Source organism: Melopsittacus undulatus, chromosome 1, assembly GCF_012275295.1.
Source record: "Melopsittacus undulatus isolate bMelUnd1 chromosome 1, bMelUnd1.mat.Z, whole genome shotgun sequence".
NCBI classification, from domain to species: Eukaryota; Metazoa; Chordata; class Aves; order Psittaciformes; family Psittaculidae; genus Melopsittacus; species Melopsittacus undulatus.
The window spans coordinates 2,186,382-2,197,001 of record NC_047527.1 but is presented as its reverse complement, the minus strand read 5'-3'; the positions used below and the strand labels follow the sequence as shown (position 1 = coordinate 2,197,001).

The 10,620-nt window shown below is 49.4% G+C and overlaps 1 protein-coding gene across 1 annotated transcript; it reads right to left on the bottom strand.

Annotated features, from left to right (window-relative positions):
• Positions 1–4,341: 4,341 nt before the first annotated feature.
• On the bottom strand, positions 4,342–10,383 carry LOC101869796 (lymphocyte antigen 6E). Its single transcript, XM_034060873.1, has 3 exons — positions 10,250–10,383; positions 6,009–6,128; positions 4,342–5,169 (listed from the first exon to the last, which is right to left on the bottom strand). Exons 1-3 carry the CDS (start codon positions 10,299–10,301, stop codon positions 4,961–4,963), a joined length of 381 nt encoding a protein of 126 aa, XP_033916764.1. The 5' UTR covers positions 10,302–10,383; the 3' UTR covers positions 4,342–4,960.
• Between the last annotated feature and the right edge of the window lie 237 nt (positions 10,384–10,620).

The window sequence follows — 10,620 nt, the reverse complement described above, 5'->3', positions numbered from 1 at the left end:
AATTCTTGCTCCCAGATTCAGGCGCATGGGGGGGAGTTTCCAAAGCAACCAGCCCCATGTCTGTGTGTCCATGCGTGCATCTCCGCAGGCAGGAGTATGAACAGGGAGCCCCAGAATGCTCAGGAAGAGGAGCAGCTGCCCATGGACACCCACACAGGGGCCATTATGTGCCCAAAATAGCCGCACTCTCCAACAGGAAGAGCAGAGGCTCAAAAGACAAATCCCATCTCCATTCCCCATAAGGTCATGGACAAGTCAATGGTATTTATAAGCATGTCTGTTGAAGGCAAAGACAATCCCTGTTCTTTATCCATCACCAGGAAGAGACTCCAATGGCCTTGAGATGGCACATATGGATTTATCCCTCACTATATCCTATAGGGAGGGATAACTGTCATCCCTTTGGCCTGCAACCCCCAGCTCTGGGCTTTGAATCCAACCCAAGCACTTTGTTTTCACGCAGCAAATCCATAATATCTATAAAACCATCCAAAAACATTGTTTCAAGTGTACCTTTTTTATTAATTCCATATATTTTTATTAGAGTATAAGAAACAATATGTAACATACGCTACACTTATACTGGCGTTAATATATTTGAATGAATCAATGCTGCTTTATTCCGCTTATTGTGTTACAACAAAGGTAATACACGATTACAAATCTCACATACATGTATTAGTAAAATCAATGTTGCAGCGGAGCCATCTCAGTGAAATGAGATCATCCAACAAAGCTGAAATAAAAGGTGTCAATAGTTTTCCTGCAACACTTTATTGGCCTTATTATATTTGCATGGAGTGTTTCGGTTGTGATGAAAAGATAGGGTTTGGGCTGGAATAAAGTGTTCCTTTGGAAGATGTTGGACTTGGGAAACCTCTTTAAGCCTTCCATGTCTCAATTTACGCTATTCAATCAGACAAAACACTCAACCTCATCCTGATGTTGCTGATTTGCTGCTTCACATGCAGTTATATGGTCAACGGTAGCTTGCCCTTGACTCCCTATTCCCTCTTTCATATGCTAAGGGTTCCTCTTTGTGCAATCTGGGCTTCAAAGTTTCTCTACCAAGTCTACCAAAAGCCAGTAGATGGCAGGACAGACCCAGGGCTTGGCTTCCTTGTGTGCCACGACACTCCCACAATGCAAGATTGGGTGTGTCTATTCCCATTCCAGGTTGATAGCCCCAAACAGTGGCTTTCCAGGATCAAGGAAGGAGGCAGAGCCATCTTCATCCCAAACAGCCAAGATCCACAGCATGGCAATGAAAGCACAGGCCAGGCAATAGAAGCATTGAAGCGAGGTGCTTGTGATAGGGCCCTAAACCCACCATGCATCCAGATGTGCACACCTGCCTTTCCCATAAACAGGAGACCACGGATAACTGTATCTCATTCCTGCATGAAGGCACAGCCACCCGGACCTGAGCTACCAGGCTTCCCAAAGGCATGATGGGGTCACAGCCTCCTTCATGGCAAACAGGGATCCTGGGTGGCAAGTCATTTCAAACAACTTGAGCACATTAACAGCAAGCAAGGACATTCTTTGAATAACTATGTGGATCTTTTAAGTAATGATTAAACAACTCTGCCTTATTTGTTCTGGCTGTTTGTGCAAGGAAGTCACATCAGGTTCGTGTTATCCAAAAGGGGAAAACCGGTTGGAAGAGCCTCATTTCATTTTTCAGCCTTCCTTTTTGGCAAACAGCAAACCCAATGGACATGGATGGAAAGGGCTGGTGCTGCAGTGAGCTTTGAGCATGTACAGACAATAGACAACGAGAGCCCTTGTAATGCTGGCATAGTGGTAGACAGCAGCAGCTGCCATTGAAATACAGCCATTTCCAAGACAGAAGCACAGAAACCATACTCTCATTAGCTCCAGAATAGGCAGATACTTGACTTAAAGTCTTATTCCCCAACGAAAACTGTTCCAGGATATTTTACGCCTGTTTGGAGCATAGCTGCTTCCCTTTACAACCTCTCATCTTGTCAGGAAAGATGAAGATCTAAGTTCTCTGCTGAGATTTCCATCTCCAATTCCACAGACCAAGTAAACACATTCAAAGCACTTAAAAGGCTGTCCCACCATGGCCTTCAAGTTCCAAAGCAGGCATTTTGTTTAATAAGCCACCAGTTTCAGTGCTCTATAAATTCTGGGGTCTTACTATTTATTTCCTTATTATTATTATTAATGTTTTTAATTACTACAGCTGCATTTTCAGGCCTTTTACTCCTGGGCTTTAAAGGTTCTCACATATTTTCTGGTGCTGGGCATTTGAAGGCAAAGAAACATCCTCTATAGTAGGACCAGAAATGTGGTAGTTGACACAAACGATCATAGGATGCTTTGGATTCAATCACTGAGTAACTTCTCTCACATTTGACAAGCTGTCATAGCCTCCTGCTCTCCCAAATGTACATGTATCGGTCAAAGAGATCCTTGCCACATGTGTTTGAAATACCTCCTCTTCCATTTACAAAGGGCACAGGAATATAGCAGGAAGACAGTGAAGTGGGAAGAAAAACACAATCTATTAATCAACTATAGGCTTAAAAACACATGTGAACTGACCTTCAGTTCTGTCCCTTGGCAACAGCATGGATATAACTTGTTATTCACATAGGGCAAGTAGCTTTCTGAATGCTCCTCCCACCAGCCCTTGCTCCCCCTTGTACAACCAAGCCCTTGGCATGAGCAAATCTCTAATGCTGAGATAGGAAAGAGATGGCCATTAGAGAAGCCAGTCAGATCTCTCATAACCCTGCTTGTTGCTTCAGCCCAAAGGGTTGTCCAGTGTAGCAACCTGAATAGCCTCATAAAGGCATGAGCAAGCATTAGGACCCAGCTATGCTGAGGCATCAGGACATGGTTATGCTGATGGCTTTTCAATTGCTCACAGCAGAGGTGTTGCGAGTTCAAAACCAAGATACCTTTTACCAGGTGACTTGGAAGAGTTACAGCCTCATTACGTGCAAGGTAGAGTACTTCAGGTCCACCTTAGTCTCACTACAGCATCTACTCACAGCTAATGGCAAGGAACAACCCTGCAAATGAGATGTGTAACCCTCCTGGGAAAAAGGCTCAGGCAGAGGAAAACTAGGGAATATTTACTGTGTTTCTATTCATGTATTCCCCAGTTTTCCCTGTTCCTTATGTGCATAGCAGAGGTTGGTGGCACACCTCAAGCCCTGTGGTCCCAGCAGGCAAGGGAGGATGTATTAACCAGAGGAAGGCACATCCAAAGCCCAAGGAGACAAGCGATGCATTCTTACCAAGCTCATCACTTAATTGTGGGTCATGTCACAATGTGACCAGTCTCTCCTGTTGTAGAGGCTGTCATTAGAATGTGTCATTTTAATTAAAAGATGGGGAGAAAGAGGAGGAAAAAGCATGTAACCACTTTTGGTACCAGTATTTCCATACACCTGCACCCCCTCTCCCAAAAGAAGCTGTTTATCACTCACTTAAGTGGGGATAAAGGTGTAATTCAGTGTGTGCAGCTCGTGTTTCTTGTTTGACAGAAAAGAGAACCACATACAAGGAAGGCATGACTAAAGAGTGCCAATGTTACACCTCATTTTTTGCTGCTAGATGAAGCACAAAGCCCAGTGCACCTCTGATCCATCAGTGGAAGTGACAGCAAGCTTTCACCTGGCAGTTTAAGGCTCAATTTTGGCTTGGTTTGTGTTGAGCAGGTGCACAGGTAGGCAAAGCAGGTAGGAAACCAGCAGAAGTGGCAGGACACACTTCCCATGGGATGGCTGAGAACTCTGAGGAGCAACGTTGCTGGAAGACCTGGGAAGATGCTGGGAGCTGAAGGACAGCAGGAGTGGCTGGGTTGGTGGTGAAGTCACCTTCTGCAGTCCATGTGGCACCATCAGCCAGGGATTGCAGGTTGAACCTAAGGATCTTTGCCATTGACTTCACTATGTTTTGCAGACCTGTTGCCCTGGATCACTTAGGTATCGATGTCATTGTCACCATCATGAGTCCAAAGTGGGGAAACTGAGGCACCAAGTCTTTGTATCATGCACACTACATTAGAGGTCCTGTTCTTCACACACTTGCTCTTTTAGGAGTGATGGGGTTGATTCAGACCACGACAACTGGCATTTTCCACTGAATTGCACCTGGAAAAGGTGATTCCCAAGAGAGGTGAAGCAAGCTGTGGATCAGAGATGGACTTGCTGCTCAGAGGTGAACTGGAAGGAATGCTGAGATGAAGCCACTTGAGAGGGTAAGAAGCCCTCGTGCCGGGCATAACATTTGGGTTTTCCATAAGAGCTTTTCTAATCTCTGTGTCCGGAGCAAGGAAACACACACAGCACACGTCCCAGCTCAGGTAACAACAGGAGCATGTTTATTCAGGTCTGGCACTTACAGAGCTTGGAAGGACAAAAAGGACATGTCATTTTCCAGAAAAGTCAGCCCAGGATCAGAAGAAACAATAGGATTATATAAAAAAGAGACTGCAGCTGCAAGGGGCTGGGAATGTGTCTCCCTTTGGGTCATGCATTCCCAATCCCCCGCCATCCATGTGCTGGAGCACGCTGGTGCCAGGCACCTCCATAGAGGTGAGAGGCAGGAGGGTCTGAACACTCTGACCGGGTGGTGTCTGGGGTTCAGTCGGTTCTCAGCGAGTCCCAGCTTTGATTTAATCAACCTTAGAAACGAGGGTGAGGGGGAGTATTAGGTATAAAAGCAGAAACCCTTCCAAAACGATCCACCTTTGCCAAGGAGGTGTGAGAGTGCAGTGGGGTATGTCCATAGAAGGAAGAGAACAGCTTGGCCAAACCGCCCAGGTCTCCAATGCCGGAAGAGCATAAAGTCTGGGAAACAATCACCTTGGAAGCCTGTTGAGAAGTAGAGGATCTCCTTGCAGACAGCAACAGAGAAGATATTGGCTAATGAGACCTGCGACAGCCTATGGAAGACGGCTCTTCCTTGGCCAGCCCCATCACTCGCGAGCCCTGAGGATATAGATGAAGCTAACGAGGACCCCCAAGGCCAGGACCGTGTAGCTGGCTTTGACGCTGCTGGAACCACTGATGTTGCAGAGGAAGGAGTCGCAGCAGTACACGGAGGCAGCCGCTATGCCGAGGTTAACCCCAGCACTGGGACAAATGGGAGAGCATCCTTTCGAGATGGACTGGCCAGACTTGCTGCCTGTATTTAGGGTGAAGTAAAGAGGAGGAGAAAGAAAAGCAAAAAGAGGTGAGAATGTTTCACCTACTCTGCAAAGGAAGTAACAGCATGGAAACAGCCAAAGCATCACCCTGGGACTCCTCAAACAAGACATGGGGCGTGGAGCACCAAGGAGGCACTTAAGAGTAAAGTCTGTGTTTCAGCCGTTGCCTGCAAGAGGCACAGCCTACACTTAGCAGCAGGAAATAGGAAACCATTAGCACTGCACTAAGACAGGTTTATAAAAGCTCCCTGCCTCCATTTGTGCACGCACAATCCACCCACCATCAAGGGCTGTGCAACTCAAGACGTGCAGCATCCCTCCCTCTTGCAAGCTGGACTCTGGGCTCTGCAATGGTGCTTCCTTAGGAGAAGCATTCAGGAAGCACAGACCCAACCAGATCTTTCCTGTCTCTCAGGGAGGAGACCTGCAAACCTCCCTTCCTGGCAACCCCACCTCATCCACAGGGAGTGAAGAAGCAAAGGCAGGATTGAGGGATGAACTAAACCCAAGCACAGGGCAAAAACCAGGAAGGGCAACCCTGGAGTTTCCTCCAGAGGAAGCCTGCAGCATCCTCCACACTTTCACTTATTCATCAGCAAGCTCCCTGCCCCCATTCCGGAATTCCCTTTGGATTCCCTGCGTCGGTGCCCGCACGTGGGCTTTAACATGACTCCGTCTGGCAGCACATCCCTCCTATATCCCTTGGGATGGTCCGATCACATATCACCCAAAGGAAGGAAAACCTCCCCACAGCTCACAAGGAGACCCAGGAGAGCAGCCAAGAGGGGCAGAAGATGCTGGTCCTGTCAGCACTCACCGATTCCTACTCCGACGTACGTTGTCACACAGTAGTTTTCATTCTCCCCACAACTGACAGGCTTCAGGCAGGCCCAGTTGGAGGATGCATCCGAGCAGGAAAAGCAGACGAGTGTGTGGGCTGCAAGAGAAAAGCACACAGCAGTCAGGGGATGAAGGCAGGAGCTCTTGGCATGGTGGTCCCCATCTCTGACACATGGCACGCGGGCACAGCCACAATTGCTGTTTCGGCTGTATCAATCTACCTTAGGTTTTTCCCCCCCAAAAAATGGCCAAATGAAAGGTTCAAGCATAAGCAAGGGGTGATGGGTTTAAAGTTAAACAGGGGAAGTTCAGGTTGGATACAAGGAAGAAGTTCTTTACTGTGAGGGTGCTGAGGCACTGGCACAGGATGCCCAGAGAAGTGGTGAATGCTCCATCCCTGGCAGTGTTCAAGGCCAGGTTGGATAGGACTTGGAGCAATCTGCTCTAGTGGAAGGTGTCCCTGCCCATGGCAAGGTTTGGATCTGGATGATTTCAAGGTCCTTCCAACACAAAGCATTCTATGATCCTATGACAACGAATGCATTCTGAGCTCTTGCACGATCAACTGTCAACTAAAGCCTCAATACAACTGCAGGTAAACCTTTATGGCACGCTCCTGTTTGCACCACACGTGGGTTCAAGGTACAGCTACCATCCTGAAACTAAACAGCAGAGGCAAGTTCAGGCTTGTAATCTAGAGCCTGAGATCTGGGTTTATTCAGCTCAACTACCATGGGCATTGATGGGAAATGCTCCAGGCATGCCCACAGGTTTGAGCTTCCCATGACCTGCTTTTGGCAGCAGGGTACAAAGCTCAGGCTACGCTTCAGTTAGTGCACGTGGTGGAAACAAGTTCTTAGCTAGAGCAAGGCAGCACTGCAGCATGACCTGCAAGGACCTGCCCTGTCCCACTCCCCATGGAGTTATAACACTATGAAGGTAGCATATGCAACCAAGCTTTTAAGTTGGAGTAGGGGCATAGCAAAGAAACCTATGCTTTCCTCCATGGAAATGGCTTATCCTATGCCAGCAGGATGGACTGAACCAGCTGCTTCACATCCCTCATCCCTCATATCTACCCAAGGAAAAGACTGGAACATCCCATTCAGAGGTGGAGAATGGTTGCAGAAAGAGCCTGGACCTGTGACTCAGCAGGGACTTGTGCTCTCTGCAGTGGCCGGATGCTCTTGTCTGCATTTTACATACGAGAACATCACAGCCACACTGCAGTTGTTGACCTACATATGAAGACAGATCAGGTTTGTTTTGAGCACTCAGACAAGCCCTCCCATGAGGCACTGCCTTTCTCTGCTGTGTTAACAGGATGCAAAATGGAATGGGGGCTCATCTAAGATGGGAAGTGCAAGGCAGCATCATTCCTGCTCCTCCTATCTCTTACAGCCCCACCATGAACAGTTTATCCTAAGCCCTTTGTCCCTGTCATGGAGTATTTGGAAGAAGGGATAAATACTGGTCAGCGTGACCAATGGGACGGAATGACCTCTTGAGGTTCTCCTGATTACTGTTTCTATTGGGAAAATAAAGCTTTTTATTGGGGAAAAAATATCAACAGCTTTTTGAGGAATGACTTTTGAGCAGCCATGGCCAAGGCAGGGAAAGAAGAAACATAATCTTCAGGAAAGAGATTAAAACAGGTTAATGGGAGATCCTGAACACCACATCAGGACAGCCAAACTACTCTGCTTTGGAGACAAAAGCCAACACCACAACCCCCTAAGCACGAATTTCCTGGGCTGTCCCATACATATTCCAATGATCATCAGTGTGCCAATGACCCCTGCAACAAAACCAGAGCATGCCAATGCAGCAGCCACAACCTACACCCAGCACCAGCATTACAGGGCCACTAGTTGAGTCAAAAGCCCCAAGAGAGATGCATCAATGAACCTTGCCTCTGGATCTATGACAGGAGGAGAAGGACAGAGACAAGCATTAAGTCTACAGCCTGTCATTGTCCATGGGTGTCATTGTCCATGGGCTGGCCAAAACTCAGTCTGGAACCTCAGAGTAAAGCCCAGCTCCCTGCTGCTCCATTGTTCCCAGCACGTTTCTGCTCTCCAGTCTCTATCCCAATCCCTTCTCCTTGCAACCATCCTGAGGGCAAACTGAGGAGGCAAATTGACTCATCCCATTGCACAGGAACCCCGCCTGCAACCAGGAATGAAGTGGATTACAGGCTTCTTGTGGGCATTATGGCAGGACATATGTTCCCATATGCATTTGCTCACTACTCTGAATGCACGGGTCGAGGTGTGCAGTGGTATTCATTGAGGCTTAGAGATTCCAGCTACAAACACATCAGAAGTACTTGTACATGAACACAAAGGCACCTTTAGGCATGAAATTTACTGCCACGTGACTAAATCTATGCTCCTACCACAGCATCTCCTACCTATCCCCATGCTTTCCTTTGTCACACCTACACATTACCCCTTAATACAGACAAAATCTTCCCAGGAGAAGCAAGTCCTTCAATGTAGTTTAAGAGGGAATAACTTAGAACCGGTGCCAAGTTCTGCCCCAGCAAAGCACATCACTGCATAACCCACTGCAGAGTTAAAGAGAGCAAACAGGCTGAGTGCTCTGGACAAAAGGCACAAGAGGGGTGGCAGGATTGTGCCCCAGAAGAGATAGAGCAAAGAGTTGGAGCTCAGGGCTATAAGGAGGAAAAGGAGAGAAATAAAGGCCCAAGACTGAACAATGTGAAAGGGAAACCTCATATTCATCAAGTGCACAAGAATCCATGTGTTTATTCCTTTGCTGCTCGGCTCCTCCGAGGAACAAAGAGCTCCCAAAGCAGAGGGGATCAGTTGGGGGAATTCCTTAGGTAAGAGGTTGGATCCATTCTCACATAGAGCAAGGAGAAAAGGGAAAGAAAAGCCTTTAAAAGCCCACTCTGAAGCTGAGCAGCAGTGAAAAACGCTGTTGCTTCGGCATCTCTTCCATTCAGTCCCTGTGCCGAGCGCTCTTTCCTTTTCCATAGCTCTTAGTAAAGATCCTTATGTATATGCAAGATGTTTAGGACACTTGGAGCAGGAGGTAAAGCTCATCCACAATAGCTTTGGACGTGCTGGAAGCGTTTGGGGTTAACGCTACCTGGAACCAACCCTTTTGCCTGGCTAAGAACTTACTTTCAAGCTGAAAGGGGTTTTCTGGAAGGGGGGGAAATGAAACCTCTTAACAGCCTTGGCCTGGACAGCCCATCCTCCCAACTGGAACTGAACACACGCCAGCTGGCCTCAAACCAGACCCAACGCTTGGATTGCCAGTTCCTTCCCGGATCCCATAGGGAACGGGGCATGGGAAGGGCAGCAAACAACTAGTTTCTTCTCACCGGTATCCTCAGGAGACAAGGAGGGCCCAAAACCCCCCGTTTGCTCTTCGTTTGGCTTCTCCAAACATCGACATATGGAAACAATATGGGGGTTTGGACCGCCCCATGGAGTTTGGATAGTCAGAAATGGAGTCGATGGGAAAGGCGGGGATTGCAGACCCTGCAACTCGGATAACTTGCGGTTTAACACCCAGCAACAGGAAGCACGTTCTCCACAGCGTGGCTGGCAGCCCCAGGATGCTGCTCTACAGGGCATGGTCCCTTAGGGGTGACCGCCCCACATGTTGGCCACCATTGCCTGCCCCAAAGGATGATGATGATGGGGGGGGGGGGGGGGGGTGTGCAGCAGGAGCCAGAACCACGGCTGGCTCTGGCCAGGCTTTGCTCCATCAGACATTGCCGGGGCTGGGCTCCGTCTCCCCTCCACCCTCCTTCCCCTTGGCTACATCTCTGCCCGTTCCGGCGCCGTTATCCCGGCTCTCTGCACCGAAAACGGGGAGCGGAGCCGGCCCTGGTCTTTGTTCGAGCTGCAACTGGGAAAAGCTCCAAAATACCTCCATGCACAGCCGGAGATGCGCACTTACACAGGCACAGGAGCCCTGAAGTTCGTGCTTCAGGAGGGACACTGCTACGAGGCAGGTCTTGAAAAGACACCCCCGAACCCCGCACTAAACCCCAGCACGGCTCAGCTCTATCCCCCGCGGCTCCTTTGCAACCCTCAACTTCCAGAGCCCACCCTGCAAGACGCAGCACACACACACAGCCCCATCTGCTCCCAAATCCAAGGCTGGGGAAGGACTGGCGCACCTCGGGAAGAAGCGATGGTTGTGGGTAGGTAGCGTGAGCATCCCTCTCCCCCTTACCTCTCTCCACGCACAGCACCGCAGCCAGCACAGCGAGCACAAGCGCCTTCATGGTGCGACGGTGGGGCCAGCGAGATGCGCAAGGCAGCGAGCGGCGCGCAGGGCTGGCAGCAGGGGGCGGGGAAATGACAGCGGCCCCGCCCCGCGGGCCAACCCACGGCCCGCATCCCCTCCCCCGCCGCCTACCCCCGGCCTTGCCTGGTTTCGTTTCCCCGCTCCGGAGAACCGGGGCCGGAGGCCAGCCCCTTTCTGGCTCCGGATCGCCCGAGGCGGCCTCGCTTGGCAGCGCTCCTCGGGGGAGCGGACCCAGCTCTCTGCTTGTCTCACCCCGAAGACTTTTTCCATCCCCATTTTATGGAATAATAGCAAAA